This window comes from Sycon ciliatum, chromosome 1 (assembly GCF_964019385.1).
Source record: "Sycon ciliatum chromosome 1, ocSycCili1.1, whole genome shotgun sequence".
Taxonomy (NCBI): Eukaryota; Metazoa; Porifera; class Calcarea; order Leucosolenida; family Sycettidae; genus Sycon; species Sycon ciliatum.
In genome coordinates, this window is record NC_088643.1 from 16,938,172 (window position 1) to 16,964,245 (window position 26,074).

A 26,074-nucleotide genomic window follows, 5' to 3' on the forward strand; every position below is an offset into this window, starting at 1 on the left:
GTTTTCCCAATACGGTTCAAATGGTCGCAAGACCGGGACTCTGCCAACCGGGTTATGGTTGTAGTCAGGAGCACTACGCGTCCTCGCCAAGTTGTAACATGCTGTCAAAATCGAAAAACATGTCAAAATACCGGGTAATGTACTACTCCCTGGCTTCAACGCAGCGCTGACCGGTGTAACTGCGTTTTCGCTGATAGTCCTGCACCAGACATTAGTGGGATGTGGGTTCCAGGGGTGTCCCTGGAACCATTCTCGCGCAGGTTACTCGTCTGGTACCGTTTTCACGGTTACACCGGCTTGAATATTCATATGACCAAGAGTACATGAACCGCCGGATCATGAAACGAGACACTAGGAAAATAAGAAAAAATAAGTTTGACATAATGATATCTATATGTTGTACTTCGAAGTGGGTGGAATTTTTTAAACACATAGTCATAGTGCAGGCAATTTCTACTTACAAGTACATGGGCTATCAGGAGTCCACATTTATGTACTCCTGGTGGTAAGTGTTGGAACCACTAACACTACAGTGCATAACCCTCAGCACTATGCATAGCAGATAGAGAATGAAAATTAAAGGAGACAATAACGCCGAGAGGGGAGCGCCAAAGATGTCAACGGAAATCCAGCACAGTGTAGAAGATAGTAGAACCGCTAGTGCACCACCACACTTCGACATCTGTCTCACTCAAGTAATACGGAGCAACTCCGATAAGATAATCCGGGTAGAGGATGGCATCATGCATGCGGATCCGGCACCCTAGAACACACGCAAGCGTCGTTCCATACATGCGACCTGTCTGATAACACCAGCTGCCAGTTTCATTGACGTCATCCACTGCTGGAAGCGACGCCAATCAAGTGGATGACATCATCAACGCCGGGAAATACCATCGATTCATGATACCACCCATCAGCAAATGAGCACGGCGTATCAAACGCCGGTCTGGTTGTAGATGAGGTCCTCCTCGCTAGAGTTGCCCTGGTCCTGCATCAAGGCGGCCAGATCTCCGCTGGAGTTTGGATTGCGACGGCGCTGGCCCAGCTTGGCCAGAGAGCTCAGCTCCAGGCCTTTGCCCTGAGACTTGCTTGCCGCTCGTATGCCGTTGGATGAACTGCCCTCTGTGTGCGCGGAGTAACAACAAAAACAAACAATCAGAGAAAGAAGGCCCCTGGTTCGAGTCCTGGTGTTGACAGTCGATTTGTTCTTCATACTTTTCCCTTTTCCATTCCCTCAACCAGTGAATGACCAGAGAAAGAGTCAACATTTTGAATGTGGGGAGCACGTTGATGACCAAGCTACAGGCATGCTGGACCAAAGACTACCAGATTTCCCGAATTACAAAAAAATTCACTGTTCGTGTGAGACTCGATTTTGTAATAAATTATGATCAGTTGTAAGATGCATGCCCTTCTTCGACCTTGGGATATATGTTACACTCAGTATGGCATCCTTCCTCTATTTGTCATCACTGTCTCTATATGGCATCACCTGGTTACTTTGTGCCTATATGGCTTCACTGCGACTTTCTCTATATACCTCCAGGTCATTCTATATAACTCCAGGTCATTCTCTATATTCCAACTCAGGTTTTGTATGGAGAAGTTGGCAATCTGAGTTGGAGCCATACAGAGAAAGTCTCAACCTGGGTGGAGATATATAGGGAAAGTCGCGTCTGGAGTTATATAGAGAATGACCTGGAGTTATATAGAGAAAGTCGCAGTGAAGCCATATAGGCACAAAGTAACCAGGTGATGACGTATAGAGGAGTGAACACATATAGAGAGCTGGTGGACTACTGAGTGCTACATATATTCTAAAAAAGGTGCGAATGAAATTCAGAGAGACGCTACAGTCATGGAGTACTGAACTGTGTCACACAAGCAACAAGAGCAATGGACACACACACGTATACACACACACACACACACACACACACACGCGTATACACACATACACATGCACACACACGCACACACATGCACACACGTGCACACACACACGCACACACACAGTGATGGACGAAGTCACGGATCCAATGAGTTACCTTCTGCACGGCTTGCTTTGATGGCCGTGTGCAGGACGATGCCGCAAACGCACACGATACAGCCGACGACGTTGACCGCCGTAAACTGGTCACCATTCATGCTGTGCGCAATTGGGAATATACTTATCTCCTGTTCACAACAACAACAACAACAACAACAACAACAAGAAACAAACAGCAGCAGCAGCAGCAGCAGCAGCAACAACAACAACAAAACACAGAAACACCCAAATTAAAATCATTTTGTGAACTGACACAAAATAGCGGGGCCAATGGAAAAAAAGAAAAAAAAGAGAAAAAAAGAAAGAAAAAACAAGCTTGAGGTTTCTCACAATCAACATCATGAAAGCTCTTCTACTACAAGTAGTGTGCTCGTTGCCTTCTCATCAGGTGGAACGCAGGCAAAAGGTAACTACTGACCAAGGTGGACACTGAAGTAGTGATGTGATAACAACGGCACAAAGAAGAGTAGCCAAAAAAAACAAGTCGGTAAAATGCACAACCTCACACGCATAAATAAAAAAGGAATCACAAAAAGGTGCAAGTGTGAAGAAAACAAACAAAGAGAATGCTGTACGACTGCGACAATTTTTAGAAGGCCATACAGGTTTTATTCATAATACTATGGATAAACGAAGTAGCGGTGAGGCATCCTGCAGCTTCATAACTCGAAGAGAATTGGTGAGCACACATGCTCATTGCATCCTGATGATGGGCAATTTGCCAAAACGTTGAAAATGATTCTGTGAAATGAAATGAGTTGTGAATTTGCAGTGCCCAGGGAATGAGCATGTGAGTCACCAATTCTCTTCGAATTATGGATAAAATTATAATTATGGACTGCGACAACACTGACACTTATTAGACAGCCCAGCCTACCAGAGACAATACTAACAAGTTGTGGACGACCTACTAAACAGCCCAACTCGGTGAATTTATTGTGTTTTTGATTCCAGAGGTTACACTTCCTAGTGTGAATATAGATCATTTCTACAGCATTCAATAATCTAGCACGTTGTACAAGTGACAACATTGAAACAATCATCTGAGTGCACAGCACAACATTCAGGATGCCCAGACAAATGGTTAGCAATGGATGACTCATATTAATTTTATCACTCCTACAATACATCGTACATCAAGAACAGAATTCACAGGCGCGTCGGCGTGATGCAGTAGCAGCCGTGCACTAACCTTGAAAATGCCCACAATGGACAGTGTCAAGCCGCTGGTGTGCGACAGCAGCAGGAACTCAAACAGGTTGAGCAGGCACGCCAGGACAGCGCCGAATAGGATCAGGAATACCGACGTCAGCACCGTGTGGAAGTCCTTGGCGGAAATCAGCGACAGGGACACCGACACATCGTAGCCTGCAGCAGCAACAGCAACAGCAACAGCAACAACAACAACAACAACAACAATGCAGGGTTATGGCAATGACGGCAAAACATTGTGATAAGCCGCACACTTTTTAAAAGTTTTAACCTGATCACAGTGGTGTATTTCGTTGTTCTCTACGATATCTGGGAGTGGGTGAAAACTTGAATAGAAGGTAATACGCTGCACATGTTTCCAATCGAGACAGTGGCACATGCAGCTAAAGACAGGCTGTATGTGTACCAAACAGTGGGCGAATGGCCGCCGCTGCTGCATCAGTGACAGTACCTTCAACAACCATAGCCATGGGCGCCAGCACGACCAGCATGCATGGCAGAAGATGGAAGACAATGTCAACTGGATTAGAGAGCCCTGCGCGGAAACAACACAAGATAAATCAGAAAATCACAAACAGTACAGGCCTTTCAAAATCTGCCACGAAAAGACAAAATCCGACAAGGAGCAGCTGATGAATGAGGACGTTTACGCCCAAACAAACGAAGCTTTCTGCAGAGCGCTTACGGCTCTTCGCACAGAGGCAAGAGCAAGCGACAACAGGTTCAACATCGTCAAACACGACACCCGCAACTTAGACTTGACTGTTGGTGAAACTACGGCGAAAGCAACACGCAAATCATACCATGACAGCTTTACTGACCTGAATCCTTGTTCTGCATGAGCAACTGGGAGAAGCTCCACCGGACACCACCCAGGAACGCTGCCGTCATCACCTATGCCACAAAATACAAGAAAATACACCATTTGAAAACGGCAACCAATGACACCACCAGCAACCAACAACGACGACGACCACAACAACAAGGGCGGCAACCAACAACAACATCTCTTATTGGCGATGGTGCCATCGTGAGAATAAAGAATTTAAAAAAATCAACAACAACCCCACATATACTCTCGCTGCATACTGCTAGCAACGTGCAACCTTTGTATAACTTACGTCGCTCTCGTACTTGGCACTTGCCAACTCCGCGGACTGATCGCTGTCTCCATTCTCCCCTGTACAAGGCCCTTCATTACGTTAATTGCTTGCCCACCCAGCTTCGCGAAATCCCTTCTCGTACTCTCTTCAAATCCCAGATATCCCTGCTGTTGCACAACTCTGTATGCTCGTGTAGCGACCACCCCTGCCCGTACACTTAAGGTGGCCATATACCTTCGATGGTACTCCGTACGAAAACATGCGTAGAATCAGAATGCTTTGATAGATTTTGCTGAAATTTTCTGTACACACTCAGTGACGATCTTGAGCTGGTTGGGAGGACCCTCAAGACCTCGGCAGATCTTGAGGAGCTGAGGAGCATTGCCCAGAATCGCGGGGCGTGGACCTACCTCAGCGGCCGTATCCTGGAGAGATATGTTGCTGCTCACAGATGAACCCTGGTAATGATCAGCAAATTAAATTCAACTCGGTTGAGCTGCTCGTTTGCTTGTTTTAATTGTATTCTATTTTCGTCACGCGTTTTATATCGCATATGTTTTATATTGCCATCAATATCCTGTTTGGCTGTTGTCGCTTCGGCTTATGCGAAAGCTATACATGCTGTGTATATCTACATTGCATTGATGCCAACGCGGAGAAGCTTCTAATAATAATAAATAACTCAGTGACTAATGTAGATTGCAGATCAGTAACAGGCGTAGGGCACAGGAAGTGTGAGAAGGGTAGAGACAAGTTTTCACAAAACAATTCAGCAAAGTTCGCATGCTTTCCACTGGAACCAGCAGGTCAGTATATCGGTTGTGTTCTCTTGCCAAAAAAAGTATTTACAAAGGTCCATGTATGTACCCGAAGAGGTTATACCAAAAAAAACCATGTTCCAAAAGCACAAACAACCTTGAACAGAAGCTGTAAACATGAAGTGCGATGTGCGGCAAAATATAAGCTCACAAAACAGCAATGATTTCTCGCTTGTTGTCATCAAAAAACGGCTAATGTTTGGTATAACCTCTAGCCAATTCTATGCAGATTCCGAAAATATATATATTGCTGGGTGCAAAGTAAACTGTTAGAGCCGTGGAGTGGTTCCAAGCTCTCCGGGTCACTAAAAATAGGGAGAAAAAGAGGCATTCAAATACACTTTACCAGTCCGACCTGAAATACACATTACCAGTCTGAAATTATAATTGTTATGTGTGTATTCGAGGGCTCATAACTCATGAGTGGATCAACGAATTCACCTGCAATTTTCAGGATAGATCCCTGGGGGTATCAGGCATCAGTTCCAACACACAAAATGGAAATCCATCGAATTTGATTTTTTGACCCCTCTGAAGGTATATGGCCACCTTAAGTAGTCATTAATTAATCCCTAGGATCTGCCCACCCAATTCTTCCTCACTCTTTCTCCTTTCTTACACTATTATCTCTTATTGGCCACTGGCTAGCGTGAGAATAAAGGTTTGAAACAACAACAACAACAACAACAACAACAACAACAACAACAACAACAACAACAACAACAACAGCAGCAGCAGCAGCAGCAGCAGCAGCAGCAGCAGCAGCAGCAGCAGCAGCAGCAGCAGCAGCAAGCAAGCAAGCAAGCAACAACAGCCGTGTGTGAAGAAGGCGCAATTTCTTACAGAAACAGGGCACTCAGAGTTGCAACATCACACGAACTTTCTGTTGTGTTGTACTGCCATTGTACCAGTAGATAGATACACAGCATACTGTGAAACACCAAAGCGAGAACGTGACTGTCCACCTACCAGAAAGAATCCTTCTGCATCAAATTTAGTCGTACGGAACGTGAACATAAAGACTCCGGAAAAGATCAGCCCAACAACAGCGAACAGGGATAGTTTCTGAATTGGCAGAACCAAGAAAACATGCACGCACAGACACACACACACACACACACACACAGACACACACACACACACACACACACACACAGACATACGCACACACAGACACACACACACACACATACGCCCACACACACATGCAGCGAAACATCCCTCAGAGGGTGCTGCCCCACTCTGGGACAAAGTAGCATTTCCCGCTACAACAGGGGCGCAGCAGTCGGTCCGGCTTTGACCGGACCACTTTTTTTTAACACAATGCCAAAAGTGCCCAGAATGCAGGATTTTGCACCCTAATTTTAAAAAAACCTCCGGCCCGGACCACCTCCAACAGCGGTGCTACGCGCCTGTACACTACATGCACTCAATACACTTTACAGTACAAGTATTCAGGGGCGCAGGAAACAGTGGGTCTGGATCAAATTCTCACTCACAGCATGTTGCACACTTGGGTGGATCGTGTACCAGTAACTCCAAACAATGAGACATCCCTTCATGCTGATCAACACCCAGTGACCACACTATCATGTCACTATGCCACTCATACAGGAGACAGGCAGCAGCAGCACCACCACTTACGGCTTTCTCCAGACCGAGCAGAACGGAGAAGAAGAGGATGAATATGATACAGGTGCTCTTGGACATGGCGTAGCTGAGGGGAGCAACGATCACACACGCAAGCAACACAGTGCACATTGCCATGTTTTAATAGTGTGAAGACTTCACATGCAGCTCTCTCTCTCTCTATAGTCTGCCAAATGGCGGTCATCACATGCTCTATATAGAGTCTGTCAAATGGCGGTCATCACATGCTCTATCTAGCTGCAAACAGTTCTGGCACATCTTGCAAATCCATAATATTATCCTCTCACCGTCACCATCAGTTCGTATCACCAGAGACGTTCTGCAATACGAAAATGCGCACAAAGTTTCGCACCGGGCCTTGTGAAGGTTTGTACGAATGTTGCTCACTTTCGCAGTTCGCACGTGCCCACACACACATGGTGAACCCGTTGACCACTTTCGAGCCTACGAAAATTCTCACGAAAGTTTATTTCGCGTTTCATGCGAGTTTCGCGTCCAAAGTTCCGAAAGTTCACGCGAAGTTTCTCACTTCATGTAAAACGAAAAATGTGTACGCATTTTCGTTTTGAAGAAACTCTCTAACACCAGCGCGTGCCTGTCGTCTAGTCGATGAGCGGCAATGCCAGGAAGTCATTGCTGTGTGTCGTCGACTATGTGCCATGCACAAACGGATGCACCGGCCTGCCAAGCAAGATATCGCCACTAGCCGTCCAGTAGGTGCCAGGTACGAACTGAGGGTGACGGTGGGAGGAAATGGAGCTGCAAGATATGACAAACCTGTTTACAGCTAGATAGAGCGTGTTGGTCGTGTGTGTTGACCCCCATTTGGCAGCTTCCAAGTTCATGTTGATAGTTATCATGAGAGAGAGAGGGGGGGGGGGGGGAGGGGGGGGGGAGTAAAAGCCTCTGAAGACAAGTACATATTGACAGAGAACAGATGAACAGAGAGGGATGCAGTGGGGACTCTTGACTCCATCACTCACAGGGATACTGTGATGTACACCAGACTCCAGTTCGATAAGCCGATATCTAGACCACCCGCAACCGCTGTATACACCCAAACACACGCACACACCACCACCATCACCACCACCACCAAACGCATGCACGTGCACACACATGCACACACATGCATGCACACACACACACACACACACACACACACACACACACACAACGCAACACAAAGCGATCACAAGTGTCTAGAGAGCCGATTGCAAGTAGAGTCAGGCTATGATACAATTGCATCAGTAACAACGACAAATCATCACACAGAACAAATGTTGTGTCCAGATCTAGATCAAAGAAGGAGGCCAGTCCAAGTCCACTTTGGTATCGCTGGACTGCAATTGCATAAAACAAAACAAAAAACCTTTTCCCAGTTGCCCCAGTGGTGTGTGTGTGTGTGTGTGCGTGTGTGTGTGCGCGCATCTGTCTGTTTGTCTGTGTCGGCTACACAGAGCTTCACACTGGCTAGCTATCATCAGGCAACGGTTGGGCCAGTGCACGGAAATCTGATCACCAACCGCACACAACAATTCTACACACACACACACCGGTCTGGGTCAGAGAGCAGCAGACACTTACCGGGCAGCACCACGCGGTACACATAGTTTCCCCAGCCGAGCGTCAGCGGCTTGTCGTCGCGGCAACCCGGATACGACCAGCGGCGTATCACCCAGATGACGAAGAACGTAAATGTCAGATGCGCCACAGTGATGGACAGTGGGAAAGGCAGGTCATGCTCCTAGAGGAACATTCAAACAAGTTACAACACAAGACACCGTTGAAACTTGAAGTCAACATTTTTTCTTTCTTTTTCCTTCTCTTGCCATGGCTGGCTAACGCCTCCTCCTTTGCATTGGCTTCTGCCATTGGACGGTGAAATGAAATAAAAAAATTTAAAAAAACAACCATTAGGGGAAAAAACGGACTGCAGTGTGCTGCAGATGGCTATGAGTCACACAAGCCGTAACTATCCTGTTTTCGTTCTCAAAGCGCCAAATTGACGGTTCGCCGGCTTCTCGTGCGCCACAGAGATAGGCGTGAGGAGTGAATCAAGTCACCGTTTGAGCTGCGTGAAGGCGCACACCCAATAAATTACAGCACTTCATCGAGATAGTGTATACCAGTGCATGGTAGGTGGAAATAAATTTCAGGTGTATAGTAATGTCGGTGTCGGGGACCCGACGGGTTGCCGATGTGACGTAGAATTAGGTGACCAGCATTCCCTCCACCTACAGGGCATACTCTAGTGCCTTTAGAGGTTAGGTGTAATTTAAAGACATGTACATGTATACAGTACAGGTGCCTGGTTTCTCTACCGAAATTAAATTTATACCGAAAATAAAGTGTTACACAGCTGTCCACATACCCCTCCACCGTTCAGGAGCCATTTGTTGTAGAAGGTCAGAGCCACAGAAACAGCAAAATACGGCGCGATGAACGGCAAAGATTTCACGCCGTACTCAATGCATCCCAGCACGGTGATAGGGGGTGGGCTCATGTTACGTATGCCAGACACCTCTGCCCATTATAAGAAGTCAGCTGTTCATGTGAAATCCTTCGAGGAAATCACCATTCCGCCAACGTCACTAAACTGGCGGCAACATCCACAGAATACCCACCGGAATCCTGCACTGCACGCAAGCTTTACTTCAAGCCTTTCCAATGTTATCATGCAAACGCCAAAAGAAGTCGACAAAGATCAAGAGCTCAGATACTATTTTCCCGATTGCTTCCGCATATGTCACTTTGTATGTTGTTTGTGCTTTTTTGCTGATCCTGGATCTTTCTTTTTGAACGATGAATGACACGTGCCTCCAAAGTGTCGTAATGGGGCTGTTAAGTGTGACGTCACGGCTCCTTCGATACGCATAGCAACGGAGAGCACTGGGGACAAACAAAAGTCGCGTCCTCTGGATGGAACCAGATGTCAAGGGCAACAGCATCTAAATGACTGGAGAGACAGCAGTTTTTCTTTGCTTTTTCTTCAAGCGATTGTTGTCGCTCTTTACTCCTTGTTCTTTCCTCTACAAAAGTCCTGTAGTCGTCGAGTGCCTTCATGATGGCTGTGAAATTGCCTGCCCACAGTAAAACTCCGTGTTTGAGAGTGCTTTGAAGATGTTTCGCGTCCTGATGGATCAAAGTATGAGCGCTCCTTGTGGATTCGATTATATATAGGTGAGTTGTTCAAGAAATCCTGAGTGTCTTCTTTCTGTCTCTGCCCTCACGCTGGCACAATATCAGCCTCTATATCCATGACAGCTCGCACCTCCCGTAAACTGCATGACTTAGATATATTCTCGCCCTCCGTGGTGATTGAAGACCATGGAAGAAGAGTTATTATGTTCAGAATGATGTCCTGAGAATATAAAATAAAATAATTCTAGGGAATTGTTACAGGGTATTTTGGAAGGATGGAGAGAGAGAGAGAGCACTGAAGTGTTTGTCTCACTGTAATTACTCCAGATTATTGAATGGTGTATGATCTACTCGATATTTTCCATAATGGTTTTTCCTGATTTGCGGGATCTCTTCTTTTGCTGTTTGCGTGTTTACAGGAAGTGGCTGTCTGGTGTAACTGCACCAGATCCTGGGGAAATTAAGTCAGATGCAGAGGCAGGGTCGTCCAGTGATGCAACACTGCCGTTCTGTGTGCAGCGTTACCGCTAATACCCCCGGCGAAAACACAAAGACAAACACGTGAAAAGACTACAGTATTGACCGTTCTGCTAATAAATGCATGACTGCTCCGGCAGTCGATAATCGAAACACAGAGCACCAGCATGATGTTTTCATATTGGGAACCACACAACAGCTCAATTCTCAAGCCCAAAAATTGATGAATACAAATACAGAGCGACGCAACAAGAGATCATCCGGCAACCAAACAAACCTGGGTCTAATGCACTGAATAGTCCCGAAATACGCAGGCCAGACAAAGCAGTGCAAGCACATAATGTTACAAGGTACATGCATTGCAGAACAAAGTGTAACCAAAGATACACAGGTTTATAGCTGCACACTTGTGCATGTGCTCGCTCAGCCCAAGAACACACGATCATGATGATAAAAACAGTCCGGGGGAAACACGCTAACACCGAAGTAAGCATCAACACGTAAATAGTGCAGCTCTGAAAAAATTACATTGACATGTACATTGGTGTGTCGAGTAGTATCAGGCTTGAATAATCATCCAACCAAGACTTCATCAGGTCCCAGACGCTGAGATCGCACGCCGGATGTGAAGGGCATCTAGCCTTGAACCTGTCGCACAAGGCACACATATATGGCAAAATGACATCCACTCTGATTATTTCCAGAGGCCAATCATGACAGAACACAGAAATGAAACCACGGCTCAACCATGTAAACGCAAAGGAAGTTATTCAAAATAATCCATGCAGTGCTCTCTTAATTGCAGCGCTGATTGCAGTGTTGCGTCATAGCCCGATACCCGCTGAGCACAGACACAACTCCATTCGTCAGGGGCAAGACATACTCTTTTGGAATAAAGTCATAAAGTACAGCGTTCCAATGACATTACGGACACCTCGTGCAAATGCATGGTCTGTTCATCTGGCCGACTCGGCCACGCATGAGAGTGTGTGCATGTACATGCGCGCGCGCGCACACACACACACCATGTATTCGGTGCGTATGGTGTACCAGTTGCGGGACAATGAAGATGGAATCATTATCATGATGTTACATGTACACCTACAGTGTATGTTTGAGTGTAAAGTAAATTTTATTTTATTGCACATTTCTTCGACACAACTAATTACTTACTTCACATGTTCGCATTTCTCATAATCGATCCACCTGCACTCCGTATCAGTCGAGGAAAATTCGCCCAGATATACACTAGTCACCACAGCCATGTGATGACATTGGGATGGGCCCAAGCACGATTGCACTCTCTAGTTACAATAAATTTGGCCAGATTATCTGTGAAGACAAAATGCAATGCATAGCGGCAATCGATGGATGAAGAGAGAGTTTGTAAATACCTATATCTTTCCACTTGTTCAGGAGCTTACCTTTTGGAGTTCACATCGTTTACACGATCTCTCATGCTGTCTTGCACCTTGGTTTTGTTGACCATGGATACGCCATCCCAGAAAACATTCTACAGGAGCTACTAATGCAGAGCGTTTTTCACGCTCGATCTCGGCGATCTACCTTGTCACGCCAATAAAATTCTCCGTGACACTGGCTACAGTCACAAGAGACGTCTCAGTAAGGTAATGAGCACGACAACATCGTCGAGATCAAGGACAAAGAGAAAACAAAACACTCACTGAAAACAGCAAAGAAGAAACGAAGAAATGTACACGATTCCTATATGTTGCCACTGACAACTGGTTCGGTGGAGACGACGCTACTTTTGTTTGTCCCCAGTGGGATCGTTGTTATGCGTATCGAAGGAACTGTGACGTCATCACTTAACAGCCCCATCTGACAACTCATGACCTCACGATCACATGATCTGAGCGGCTGTCTGGCTGATTTGTTCCTCACAAACCAGCTAAAATAATTAATTAATAAAAGTCCTAAAGCCAGTAAAGGCTTAATTATAAACCATGTAAACCCTCCCACGAAGAGTTCATAACCCCCAGCTTTGCTCCCACCTGTACATCATGACTGTGTCCTGCTTGCATACATGATGTAGCACAAGAGTAACCTTGGCCATGCAATGACCAATGGCAATGGCAATGTACAGTCGTCCCTCTCTAATCCGGCACTTTATAATCCAGCACCCTCGATAAACCAGCACAATTTTCAGTAGCCAAAATGTCCTCTTCATGCACATTGCAGCAGTAAATCAGATTTGTTAATCCAGCACCCTCCCTAATCCAGCAGATATTCGTGGCACAAATGGTGCCGGATTATAGAGGGACCACTGTATAATATTACCAAGACTGCAAGAGCATACTCTTGGTATTACTAAACGGCCGTGATCACTAATAGTAATAGTAATACTAGTAATAGTAGTAATACTAATAGTAGCAAGAGTACATACCTTTTGAGATGCATAATTATGATCCAGTACAAAATGGTTTCTAAGGAGGTGCTATAAGAACGCAGCCAGATTGCTGAAAAAATTAATAAGAACGCCCCTCGGAAACAACGTTCTTGGACAAGCGACTCTACTGTAGACCATTAGTTAGACGTTTCCGACTCTACTGTAGACCATTAGTTAGACTATTACTATAATAATATTAGCAAGAGTATTTCATATCTGGCTTGCAAGTGTTGAGTCGCGGAGAGAAAAGAGCAGTACATGTACGTGGCATGTGGCCTCTAATTTCCTAAGAGTACATACTTTGGCTTTTTAGTGGTTTCTATCTCATGTTTTTCAATGTGTGAGACTTCATTCACTATTTTTTCTTTCTTTTGAGAAAATTGTGGGTGTTTCTCGCATACATGTACCTTCATTTGCTGTTGCCTTATACCTTCTTTTTGATGGTTTCTGTTGCTCATTTGGATTGAAATAAAACGATTCGCCTATATTATAGTCTTGCTAATAGTAATATCAAGAGTACATGGGTTATGTACTCTTGATAATATCAAGAGTAGATAACAGTCAACCTCCCTTTCCCTGCATGCCAATAATGATGAGTGTATTCACCCGCAATGATTTATTATTATTCCTAGCTCAAATCAACCCATGGATGCCCCATCTGATTTCGATACTTTTAGTTTTTACAAAGTGGAACAAGCGCATAGGCCCAGAAGCAGGGAGTCGTCAAATACCCGGTATTTGACGACTCCCTGCCCGGAAGCACACCAGGAACAATTATTTCCGTGCATGAATGCTCGAATCGAAACACACACAAGTTGACACATGATGTTCTTTGTACAACAACTCACAAGATCACCAGTGCATTGCAGTGGGACAACACAGGACGTCCAATTAGAATTGGCCAATACGAGCAAACCATGTAATGGTTGCGCTGTGTAGTTGCAGGTACAAACAAGACACCCCCACAACACACACTGCGCACATGTGACATGCCATCAAGAGTATAATAATAATATTATAATTATACGCTTGATGCCATGTACATGTATATGCACACATTGTGACACAGTCCATCCAAGGCACATTTCAAAGACTGTTACTATCACCAGCAAAAGCTGAACCATTCTTCTGTTGTGTGAAGGAAAGTATCATGAACATAGAGGAGCGTTTGCCTTGATGTACAGGGCACACACTACAACTACCATGGACAGAGTCCACAAACAACAGAGTCAACGACCAGGTCCAAAAACATCACACGGAAGAGGGGCCCAGTAACCAGTAGAACAATACTCAAGCAAATGCATTGCACCAGTGTGCCCATGAACATAGAGGAGCGTTTGCCTTGATGTACAGGGCACACACTACAACTACCATGGACAGAGTCCACAAACAACAGAGTCAACGACCAGGTCCAAAAACATCACACGGAAGAGGGGCCCAGTAACCAGTAGAACAATACTCAAGCAAATGCATTGCACCAGTGTGCCACGCAACAGATTGCGCATGTTGACAGACCAACAACCATTCCCGTGAGGAGGCTGACACTTGAAAACCAAAAAGGTACATGACAACGCTGCCAGACTAAATTCGGTTCTCATGCCAAGGTCCAAGAAGATTTCATGTTAAACACGCCAATGCGAGACGGTGAAAGGGCCAAGTACAGTACTTTTGAAGTAAAAAAGGAACAAAGTTGGGCAATTTCCAGCCACAGCGTTGTCAGGTACCGTAGCTACGCAAAGGGCAGATGGTGTTAAAATCATTACTTCTTGGGAGGTGGTCTGCAAACACGACAAAGGAGAGAACAAACAAAAAACAGAAACACCTCATTCAACGTTCAACAAGTTGTGCACAGACACAGAATAACTGCATATACCTATAACCACAAAGAACCAAAGCGTGGAACAAGTTTTGGAGTCACGGAAACGTGTCGCATCGCGAAAAAGCTGACCTGAGCCCAACTTGTTTGGCCCATTGCGTGACAGTTTTCCCGTGCGCGAAATGAAGTATGAATCGGACTTTAGACGAAATCAAGGGAGTCTCCGTTTCAATCTAAGATAATAGCACAGGAACGTGTCCATAAAGACACTACAGATGATATCCAATAGCCAAATATGACCGCTTTCCTCTTATAAAATTAACCTGCTAAAGAACAGCAGGAAGAGCTGTCACGTTACCAAAATCTCACTGACGTGCGTCTGACTTGTGGGACTGTCGGAGGTACAAATACCCTCCGGTACCAAGGTGCCATAAGACAGGGATTAGTGCAATCTGTTCACCAAGAAAGCTTTGTGTGCGCTGTGGAGTGACGGAAGAGGCGGGTGCACAGCGTGACAGTCACACAACTTACCTGTAAACACCGACGACGACAGCGTGGTCTCTCTCGTACGGCTCGAGCGTCAGCTGCTCGCGGGGCTTGAGCTGGTCAGCTGCTAATCTTTTCACTTCGCTGGCGAAGACTGCTTCGGGCTCAGCTGTGCTGTCAACACAGTTTGCCTGGACAAAACAAACACAAAATACCTTTATTAGCTACCCAATTGAAATGCAATCGCACCATTACTTGACACCACATCATGCATTGAGGCAGGAAACATAGTGTGCCGCACAAGAAACAATAAGAAACTTGGTACACCGAGGGTCCAAAGAGAAAGAAAAAGCCAAGAAAAGCAGTCAACATAAACAACTTAAAATGAGGCTTCAGTTACCTTGATCGAAATGACGTAGTGGCCACCGTTCTTCAGGAAGTTTTGTGCGTTCATAGCAACAATACGGGCCTGGTCAGGTTGAGCGACATCAGCGAATACGACATCAACCATACCTGGAGGAGTAAAAACACCACAAGGAGAGATAGAGGTCATACAGCAGCCGGGTACTGGCCACCACAGCGAAACAAAGGTATCACTTGTACAAGCGTGAATGCAAAAAAGGGCAGTTGCATACAGCTGTGCTGGAAAGTAGAAACTCACCGACAAGCATGCGGTATTTGTGCGGGTGACGGGCATCTTCGATGATGGGAACGATGTTCGTTCTCTTTTTTGCTACATTGATCAGATCTCTGCCTGAACGGTGCGAGAACTCGACGGCATACACTGCGCCTTCCTGTGACCAAAACACACACATACGCACGCACACAGACAGACAGAAATAAGCATATGTCCCGTACAAAGGATGAAACAGTTCTGTCCGCAGATTGAGTATGAGTATGTGACGAGTAACATACATGTATGTTGAACACAACGAAAATTATCATTGCTGTGGCATGTTACAAGGCTGGCAGCGAGAGTCAAGAAGATCATCTATATAACAGATACCACCCCAGGAAAGAAAAACAACCCAGGCCTGACAGAAAGTAGGCTTGCTTATTGCAACTGAACATGCTTTCCTTGACGCCACTACAAATGCTGACCAAGTGCGTAATGAAAACTATCCAAAATCGTTAAAAATAGGATGTCACTAGATGAGCATGTCCAGTAAGGCCTAAACAAACGCTACGCAACGACTATCTTACCGGACCAACAATGTCAGCTACATGGGACACGGTCGTTCCTGATGCAGCACCGAGGTACAGGACTTTGGCACCGGGCTTGATGTAGATATTGCCTACACCACCGACGATGGCAGCAGCCAACTTTGATCTGAAGGGATTCCAGACACGGTACTCGATTTTGTCACCACCTTCAACCTGCAGCACGCAAAAAAGGCAGACGAATAATCAACACAAGGCTCAGCCTGTCTCTACTCTTGCCCAACCACTTTTATAACACCATGTGGTAAAAAAAACCCACAGTCCCCGTCGTTCCGAACTGACCTCATTGTACATATCGTGAGCATACAGCTGAGTGCTTTTTCCCCTTTGCCACAGTATAAAATACTTGAAACCTATAGCAGGCAATACACTCATTTACAACGTGAGTAAATCAGGAGAAAGGAATGTTTACCTCTACTTGAATTCGCTTCTCGTTGTAAACGGAGTCGCCGGGAACAAGGTTCTTCGTGACCAGAACGTCTTCCTTGCCACGGGCAATGAATACACCTTTAAAACGAGACAACAAACAAAAGACAACGAACTGTAGGCCAAGTCTGACAAGGGCAGTATTAAACTCCCTGGACCAATGTGTGAAAGATACAGCATTGGTCAAGAAGCAGTACAGGTACAAACTATTAACAATTTCGAGCCCAGCTCGAACCACTTTGGCCATAACAAAACTAGGCCCCAGAAATGATCATATGGGGATACTGTAATTTCACAAATTTTCGGTGTACTTTTATTTTCAGTACTTTCGGTACGTCTGTTTCATACCTAAAATTTCAATACAGCGAACAAACACTAGCACACATAATCCGATAGGAAACTGTTTCTCTGTACCTAAAATTTCTGTTTGCCTAACCTGGCCTTTTGACCACATACCGAAAATATTGAGCACCTAAAATGTCAGTACATACCATCAGATATGCATTTCGTTGTACCTATGGACACTTGAAGCACGAAAAACGCAATTGTTTGAACTTTAACGCCCCATAAGTACGTCGGAAGTGCAACAAAGAGTATCTCCGTATGAATATCATTTCTGGGGCATATGCATGCTAGAGAACAACTTAGAACAGAGGAAACAGCTTCCGTCAAAGTTTTTTTTCGTGGTCAAAGTGGTTCAAGCCACCTCAACTTCGTAAATAACAACACTTTTCCCAGGCCTGAGTGAGGGCCGTTATTCAAGAGGCTACATGCATTCACATTTGATCCCATGTGAGTGGCGTCTTGCTCACGTGTCACCTGCAAACCCTAGCAAAAGAACATGGGAGGAGCACTGAAATGCACTACTCCTTCACTGGATCAGTAGCCAGAGACTAGTCAAGTTTACTATCAGGTGGCAAATACCAACAAATTAGTGAAGGCGCCAGGCGCAAGATGACACAATACAGTAGAATTCTAATTCTTTGGACGCAAACTATCCAAAAGGCCGGGTCACATAGAACGGTGGGACAAAAAAGAGTTCTTGCAGTGTTTTCCTACCTGCAATACAATAGCACTGGCACAGAGGAGGCATGGCAGTGAGGTGTCATCAACACGTTAGTTTGGAAAGGCTGGGATGTGTCTTATTTCTGTAGTACATGTACTTCTATATTTTTCCGATTTTGACAGCATGTTACAAGGCGAGGACGCATAGTGCTCCTGACTACAACCATAACCCGGTTGGCAGAGTCATGCTGCTGTCAAAATCGAAAAACATGTTGAACTACCAAGCAAGGCTTCTTTATATATACCAATGCACTTGTATTGTATTGCCAAAAAAAGAACGAGAACTGGTAGATGTGTGCCCGCTCCATAATCCGAATACTCCTCGTCCAAACCCCATGAAGATGGCCCTGCTCCCTAAGGGTTGCTGATAATCTACTCGAGTGTACAACTGAAGTTCTACATACACAGCTCAACGACGAAAAGGTCGTCTGAACAACAGCCCATCACAGTAAACAAGATCACACATCTCGCTATGGCGGAGTGAAAGAAACTCACCTTCGTGACGATGAGGTTCGACAACTACTCTAGCGCCACCTCGCATTCCACCTAACACAAGCAAAGGGAGCACCGTTAACCAATGTGCCACATAGCCTGAGACATCCCAGTTACGCCCTGGTAGCATCAACCTTTAGCACGACTACTAACCGTATACAAAATTCAAAATGGGCACATGCAAAAAGCAAGACAACGCAAAGACCTCCAAAATTACAAAAAGTTCCAACAGGAATGCGTAAACGGGGGTGAAAAAACACCTTCTTCGACCTGTTTACACCCATCAATGTCAACTAGAAATACTGCAGAGTACACACACATATGCGCGTGTGCACGTGAGGTACTGTACTTACCGCGGCCGCCACCACGTGGTCCACCGCGTCCTCGGCCACCGCCGAAGCCACCGCCGCGGCCCCCAGGAGCGCCACGACCGCCACCTCGGCCACCGCCGCCGCGGCCACCGAAACCACCACCGCCTAAACGCACAAAGAGAATCACAATGAGTGCACGCAACAGCCATGTCTTCAGCCAAATATGATCACGCCAGCAGAATTCGCACTAGCTACCTCAGGAGTTGCACTACCGTAAAGTCTTGCATAAAAGCCGCAGTGAAATTTTGCAGGCTTCTATACAAGACAGGTGTTTCTATGTGTGTCAACACTAAAACCAGGCTTATGAGTGATTTGATGGGCCCAAAATTGCGGCTTTTTATAAGACTTTACAGTATACATGTAGAGTAACACCTGTCAAGGCGACCACTCGGATAGGGCGACCACCTGTCCTAGAAGACCACTGCAACCAGGACCAAGGGATGCTATCTATTTCCAGTCAAATGACCCTGGATAAGGAGGCCCCCTGGTAACGGAGACCACGTTTTGAAGGTCCCTTGAACGGCCGTCTTAGACAGGTCTCACTGTACATGTACAGCAAAATCTCGGTGACGATTGTTACTGATTTGTTAGCTCCTGGAAGGCCGTTTTATGAAGCACCATATCCACCGGTTAGGCAGTCAGGCGCAGTGGGTTGATCTAAGACCATGATTGAGAAACGAGAGGTACCAAGTTCAGTTCTGCTTGGAAGCGGAAAGATGTTTTTCGCCAACCGTGCTGCGACACGCAGTGAATTTAGAACTCGTGGCCTGGCACAAGGAAACAAGGATGTGGCAAATGGGATTTCGGCCTTTGGCCTCCGGTCGGCGGATATGATCCATCCTCCCCCACTGTGCAGGAACCGCAATTTGACGACTGATCATGGGGTGGTGGCGTCTCACGGAAGCGGATAGGCGATACTTGACCCGCCCTGTACGTGAACCCGTGCAATCATAAATATATTTTATTGTAAATATCTACATGGTAGCCTCGTTCATAATCTACGCGGCACTCATGACGGCATAGATTGTGAACACCATGAAAGGGAACTGAATAGTACTACCGGCCGATCCCTACAAACCGGGACATGAAGGAATAGTTAGATTTTTTCAACTTCTCATAACTTTTGGAGGAACACAAGTGTGCAAGATGTCTCCATTTCAGGTGTAAAGAGGTGACCGGGCATCATGCAGTGATGCACAAAACGGTAGCCTTGCTGGGCTTCTCATGAAAACTTCCTGAATGGCTCAAGAATGGGCAAAGCTTTTGGATAGGCAGGATTTCATAATATTATTTGCTCTCCACTTCTCAAAAAAAGGAATCATTATTTTGCATGAAACCCTAGCAACAATACTTGTAAATTAAACTCAACATTTAATAAACAAAAAAATTGTAACATGGAAAATGTAGGCACAAGTTCTGCAATCGAGTCCACCAACTAAACCAGATTTTGAACAGTCAGACGCGCACAATCTAAAACACAAAACTGACAAGGAGCACTGAGGCGCGTCTGACAGTTCAAAATCTGGTTAAGTTGGACTCGATCGCAGAGCTCGTGCTTACAATTTCCATGTTACAATTTTTTGTCCTTGACTCACCATCTGAGTTCTTAATTTAATAAACAGTAGGGAATAGATGAAACATCTATCATACGTTGAAACGGTACAGTCTAATACCAAGATGCACACGTGTTTACGAGAAAATATGTGGCCATTGTATTGAATAAAGGCAAAACATGCATTTCTTCAAACAGCAAAATCGGGAAAGACAGCACGACACGAAACCAATGAATGAAAGAAATCTATAACTAACCAAACACTCATCATCATCCCCAAACCTCTACTTCCACAAGCCATTACTAGATCTACAACATCAGCACGTGGCACAACTAAGCCAATTCATTCGGACCATGCTGGAACAAATAGCAAAAACTTACGTCCACCACGGGGTGAAAATCCACCACCACCACGACCGCCGCCGCCACGCGGGGAGAAACCCCCTGAAACAACATCATCCAATACTCTCAAAGTGCGTTCCAAGACAGTAGACTCAACATTTCTTCCTACCTCTGCCCATAACTCCCATGGCTGCCTTTCTTTGTGAGATAGAATTTTTCACAACCTTGGTGGAAAACTTCGCGAGGTGCCTTAGCAACGGGTCTCGAGGTGCGTCGCCATATTTGTTGCGCATGCGCATATCCTAGTTCTTTCGCGGAGCTTCGAAGCAGGAGGCAGGACTGCACTGGTCCGGGAGTACTCGTACGGATCGTACTCCGGCCCGCGGCGCCCCGGCCTGCGCTAGCGCTAGCTGCATGCTTCGCGACGCGTCGACAATATCGCGATCAAAAAAAAAAACGATATCGCGATCTGGTGTTGAGTAGATCTACGATAGTAAAAGTACAACTCATGCATGGTAGATTATTATTATTATTATTTGAATAGGGCAGTCCCACAGGCCTACAAAGTATGGGCCTTTTTACAGGCTAGATCTACAGTATGAAGATCTACGGCCGCGTAGCCTAGTCTGCCTAGGTCTGACTCTTGGTCTACGTAGCTGGATTGTGGAACACTGTCTTGGCTCTTGTGACACAAAACTGACAGGTACATGTACTAGTAGTAGTACCGTGGTACTTAGTACTACAGTACTAGTACTAGAACTACATTCTTGTTCTTGCTCTTTACTACTTATCTGAGTTCGTCTCGCTCGTTATCAGTATTTTCTCTTTGTTGGTGTTATCTCTTCAAAATTCATGCAGTCAGAATCATTAAAAAATCTCAACACGAAACAGCCTTCCATTTCCTCAAACTACTTCAACTTGTTCAAGTACTTGAGTCAAACTTTGACTCAAAGCACCGTACAGCCAGCAGGAGTACTTCCAGGTACAACCAGGCTTGGTGTCGGGGCTTGCGCACTTGTTGTGCTTGGTGCGCTTGAGCTCACTTTGGAGTTTGGACTACATGTAGACTCGATCGACTTCGCACTCGAACTCGCATCATTTGAAACTTTGTCGGCCATGTCACCATGGTGATACACACGATGATGAAGATGAAGACACCAAGGGAGTAGTATAATCACTACTTCCCAGAAGACTTTGTTGTTGATGACCAGGCAGATAGTGCATGTCTTGGATCATGGAAGTGGATCTATCCCTGCTTCGTATTACGGTATATACTCAAACAAGGACCAGACCACATGAACTGTTTCTTTTCTGTTTGTGGAATGTTTTAGAGGATTTCCTCGTTCTTGACGAACTGGATATTTTGGTGAAGGATGAAGCGCTGATTTGTCCGAAGAATGGATCACTTGTCTCTTGATGACAAGAAATTGTCCCTGGAGGACAAGCAGTTGCTGGAGTCCATCACGTTGTTCTCACGTCCTGGCGAGATCAAAACCGCAGAGGAGGCCCAGAGGACGACGTTACTTATCCAGGAACACATCACACGGTTTACGGAGGAATTGCAGCGCCTTGAACTGCCACGCAATGAGGTCGACTTCCGTATCAAGGAGGAGAAGATCCGCGTGGCCAAGGAGAGGCTTGAAAAGGCTAAAGTTGCACAGCGAGAAGTCACGATCCACTGGGGTGGTGAGAAAGCAGTAGCAGGATCGTCGAACCAGCTGGAGATGGAAGGCACCACGGATGTCATTATCGACACGACGCTCGATGCGTGGACCGTGTGTCGCCACGTGGCCTGCAAAAACAATCTGGACCCGGAACTGCCATGGTCTCTGATCGTGTTTGACAGCGAGAATCATATCATGAGAACAGTTGAGGATAATGAAATTATCTACGAGCTGATAGAATACTGGAAAGCACGTGGAATCACAACGCGCCGTCTTTACTTCAGACTCGAGGATAAAAAGTACCACCTGTTTGAAAGTCCGGCCTCCTACTTCAGCGAGCTGTCCGAGGGAAACTCGGGCATAAAGAAGCAGAGGCTACGGCGTCTTCTCATCCAGTTGTCGTTTCTCACCTCGTACTACAGAACCACACCTTCCACGTCGCCCACTATGGAAGCCGATGCTCACATTCGAGTAGGGTCGAAGAAATGGAAGAAGGTGAAGTGCTTCCTCAGAGCCGACGGCATCTACTACGAAAAGCCGAAGGAAAGGGAGCCAGTTTGTTACGTCAGCTTTGCGTTGTGCAAGGTATTTGAAACAACCGAGTTCGACAGTGCGTACAAGGCGCCAGGCTTGGCGGTGGTGGCCGTCGAAGACCCAGCGAGCACTGAGGACTACGTCAAGGCAGTGTGCCTGGAGAATCGCTTTCTGTATGTGTCTTGGTACAGCGCCATTCGCATGGCACGGCATTCTAACCAGCTACTGGTCAATTACAACATGCACTGTATGAAAACAGAGCAGCTTCTGTACATCAAGCGCGTGGCACCGGAATATCTCTCAAAGGCCCGCCGTCGGTCGACCACTGTTCTCGACCTCAACAGCAGAGGTGCCAGCATCAAGATCGACCTGCAGCGAGGCGCTGACTTCCATTTGGACTGGTCGCATCGTGAGCAGGACTGGTTCCACGGTAAGATCTCGCGAGACGAGCAGCAGAAGTGCTTTGAGCAGCTGGGCGGCAGCGACGGCCTCTTTCTGGTGCGCGAGAGCTCGTCCGCCGGTGACCAGTGTGTGCTCGTGATCTGCTACAAGGGAAACATCCTCAACTTCCTGATCTCGGAGTCCGACGACGGGTACATTGTCGGCGAAAGCGAGCCGCGGCCGACGCTGCAACAACTTTTGGACGAGCTGAAGAAGAAATGCTGGGGCTTGCCGTGCTGTCTCACCGAACATGTGCCCAGGGTGCTGGCGCGTGTGCTCCTGCGCGCTCTTGCCACGTATCAGGCTGCCTCTGATGCTGCTGGAGACGAAATCGACCTCAATGATGACTAGTGGGTATGCTTTGAAGGTATGTCCTGGACCAGCCTTGAACCTAGTGACTGTTTGTCACGTTTACTCTTTCACATAGTATTTATTTTATTTACCATCGGATGCCTCAACAGTGATATACACAACTCACACATACACGGAATCTTTATTGTACAGATCGGAAAAAAAGGGGGGGGGCTGTTCTGGTGCTGGGCATACAGTGCATTCATCATGCGTCCGGCAGGTCTGTCAATTGGGGAAAAAAAGAGAACAAAATACGACACAGTTTATTGATGTATTGCCATCAAGATTGCATAGCCCCAAGGGTTTGTGGACCCTTCTTGCAAAGTGGTCATTGGCTGCTACAGCCACGTATTGCTTGGAATAAAACCAAACTAACTAACTACCGTAAAGTACCGTTGATCCGCTCCCTGTCGATTTTCTACCTGTGAAGCGATTTCGGCGTATACACCGAAATACGATGTTGAACCGACGCTTGCACTGCTGTACATAATACGTGGCAATCCTGGATGAAATGTGCACAATCCAGCACATTTAGTCTGATCCTCAACGTTGTTGTACATCGTACTGCACTTGACAGCCTTGATCTAATCCCGCCCCCTGCCGAAAACCAGCTGGGAAGCGACATGGCGTGGGGGGGGGGGGGGGGCGCGGATCAACGGCACTTTACTTTAATATCAGGTCGTTGAATGTCAGTATCACATCAGTCAGTGTTGTCCTAATCGTTGCACGTTTTGACCGACCGATATCTTGCTTTATATATTTGTTACAGTAATGTACAAACTTGGATGGTGAGCCAATTTAATTATGGATAAAAAGGAGAAGGACAAAAATGGTGCAAGTTATGACTAATTGTCCACCAACGTAACCAGATCATATACAGTCGATGAGTGCGACCAAATGGCACAAGGTTTTGGAGGTAGGTGTCAGGTCGTGGAATGTCTCAGTACTCCATGTCAGTTTTGTGCCATTTTGTCGCATTCGCTAACAGTTTATGTATATGATTTGGTTACGTTGGTGGACAGATAGTCGTAACTCGTACCATTTTTGTCCTTCCTTTTATCCATTATATCAGTAATATCAAGAGTACATAACCCCCAGAGTGTGCAACTCCACAATGGGTGCTGTCCCGATAGAATTTCAAGTTGATGTCATTTTGATGATGCAATGCACACTGTACACGGATTATCTGACGAATCCGGAACCTGTGGTTGACCGAAGCCGATCGATCCTGTACAAATTATTGCAAAGAAAAACGTGTGATGCGTTGACACCCGTACACATGTTGTAAATCACTGGTGCAAGGAGCATTGCGTCATAAATAATGACGTCAACTTGAAATTCTGTCGAGACAGCAGGGTATGTAGGAGTTGCACACTCTGGGGGTTATGTACTCTTGGTAATATGTTTGTATTGTACTCTACCTCGTAGCGCCTTATCTGTGCAGAGTGCTCCATGCATATTGTGGCAGAGCGCTTTACAGAGAGATCCTAAGGACACAGTGCCCAGACAATCTGAATGGCAGATCACGATGCACGCAATCGAGGTACATTTTTGTACTCCCTGCTCCATAGTCATAAGTTTACAAGTTATCCATTTTGTCCAACACTAGCGATTACCGGGTATAAGCAGGATAGTGGTGAGTCAGAATTTGCAAGATTGACTGATGTGATACTGATATTCAACGACCTGATGCTTAGCTGCATCACCTCTGGAAGTGTTGGACAAAACGGATAACTAGTAAACTTATGGTCCTCTTTTTTTCTTTCTTTTTTAGTCCTTGGCTCTCCATCCGAGTTTAATCTGATCTGCTCCATAGTCTTTCATATGTTGTGTATTATATTTTGGCGAGTACATACCGCATCCTCAGCAGATGCAGCCAGTGGCCAAGCAGTTGATCCGACCATAGCCTGATCGACCAGAGTGGTTCCTGCCGCCCTCGTGATCTACATTGTATGTGGCTCTCTGCAGGTAGCGATGAAGAGCTGGTTTCATGGCTCGCTGGCTCTTTGCAATAGGGTGCCATTTCATAGCATGCCAAATGCCAAATTTCTTACCACCTGTGCATACATGTATGCAGTCCTTTGCATGGTGGGGAACAGTGAGTTGTATAGATAACGGAAGCAGCTCTATACACCTCCCGAACGGGCAGCAATCCCCATGGTTCCCTTGATGATTTGAATGCCCAGTCGTCGAGCACTGGTTTTGCCAGTCCATACAAAGCAGTGCAACTTGTCCAAACCAACCGTGCAAATGTGATCGTTCCCATATCCAGGGTGAGTTGATTGAAAGTGACACCCTTTGGAAAGGTGGTCGCCTTGACAGGTTACTGCAATATGATGTGTAGCTATTCGGGGGGGGGGGGCTGTCAAGCCTCTCTTTACGGGCAGAAACACGATACAGTCAACTTTGCGTATAACGACACTCGGCGCGGCGGGGATCAGAAAAG

The 26,074-nt window shown here is 46.1% G+C and overlaps 3 protein-coding genes and 1 long non-coding RNA gene across 4 annotated transcripts; 1 reads left to right on the forward strand and 3 right to left on the reverse strand.

Annotated features, from left to right (window-relative positions):
• Positions 1-268: 268 nt before the first annotated feature.
• Positions 269-9,591, reverse strand: LOC135815304 (solute carrier family 35 member C2-like). Its single transcript, XM_065328582.1, has 10 exons — positions 9,211-9,591; positions 8,424-8,583; positions 7,820-7,883; positions 6,831-6,903; positions 6,156-6,251; positions 4,087-4,159; positions 3,717-3,800; positions 3,246-3,421; positions 2,052-2,181; positions 269-1,125 (listed from the first exon to the last, which is right to left on the reverse strand). The coding sequence occupies exons 1-10, from the start codon at positions 9,340-9,342 to the stop codon at positions 938-940; spliced, it is 1,176 nt and encodes a 391-aa protein (XP_065184654.1). The 5' UTR covers positions 9,343-9,591; the 3' UTR covers positions 269-937.
• Positions 9,592-10,542: 951 nt separating this feature from the next.
• On the reverse strand, positions 10,543-12,279 carry LOC135815314 (uncharacterized). The gene is made up of 3 exons (XR_010553281.1): positions 11,882-12,279; positions 11,631-11,789; positions 10,543-11,105 (listed from the first exon to the last, which is right to left on the reverse strand). It is a non-coding gene; the product is annotated as an uncharacterized LOC135815314 (long non-coding RNA).
• Positions 12,280-13,958: 1,679 nt separating this feature from the next.
• LOC135815329 (rRNA 2'-O-methyltransferase fibrillarin-like) lies at positions 13,959-20,904 on the reverse strand. The gene is made up of 10 exons (XM_065328614.1): positions 20,808-20,904; positions 20,678-20,740; positions 18,727-18,849; positions 18,377-18,427; positions 16,803-16,897; positions 16,373-16,546; positions 15,831-15,963; positions 15,570-15,682; positions 15,215-15,360; positions 13,959-14,645 (listed from the first exon to the last, which is right to left on the reverse strand). The coding sequence occupies exons 1-10, from the start codon at positions 20,824-20,826 to the stop codon at positions 14,627-14,629; spliced, it is 936 nt and encodes a 311-aa protein (XP_065184686.1). The 5' UTR covers positions 20,827-20,904; the 3' UTR covers positions 13,959-14,626.
• A 1,010-nt stretch (positions 20,905-21,914) lies between these two features.
• On the forward strand, positions 21,915-23,754 carry LOC135815321 (growth factor receptor-bound protein 10-like). The gene has a single exon (XM_065328600.1). The coding sequence runs from the start codon at positions 22,036-22,038 to the stop codon at positions 23,626-23,628; it is 1,593 nt and encodes a 530-aa protein (XP_065184672.1). The 5' UTR covers positions 21,915-22,035; the 3' UTR covers positions 23,629-23,754.
• Positions 23,755-26,074: the final 2,320 nt, after the last annotated feature.

What these genes read in the sequence shown, in the direction of transcription:
- LOC135815304 (XM_065328582.1), bottom strand. Translation starts at nt 9,342, where the DNA reads ATGAGCCCACCCCCTATCACCGTGCTGGGATGCATTGAGTACGGCGTG. An exon ending in ATGCAGAAGGATTCTTTCTG is followed by an intron (nt 4,160 to 6,155) that starts GTAGGTGGACAG and finishes TTTGTGGCATAG; the next exon opens with GTGATGACGGCAGCGTTCCT. An exon ending in CAAAGCAAGCCGTGCAGAAG is followed by an intron (nt 1,126 to 2,051) that starts GTAACTCATTGG and finishes CCGCGCACACAG; the next exon opens with AGGGCAGTTCATCCAACGGC.
- LOC135815329 (XM_065328614.1), bottom strand. An exon ending in AGAAGCGAATTCAAGTAGAG is followed by an intron (nt 16,547 to 16,802) that starts GTAAACATTCCT and finishes TGCGTGCTGCAG; the next exon opens with GTTGAAGGTGGTGACAAAAT. An exon ending in CAAATACCGCATGCTTGTCG is followed by an intron (nt 15,683 to 15,830) that starts GTGAGTTTCTAC and finishes TTACTCCTCCAG; the next exon opens with GTATGGTTGATGTCGTATTC.
- LOC135815321 (XM_065328600.1), top strand. Translation starts at nt 22,036, where the DNA reads ATGGATCACTTGTCTCTTGATGACAAGAAATTGTCCCTGGAGGACAAG.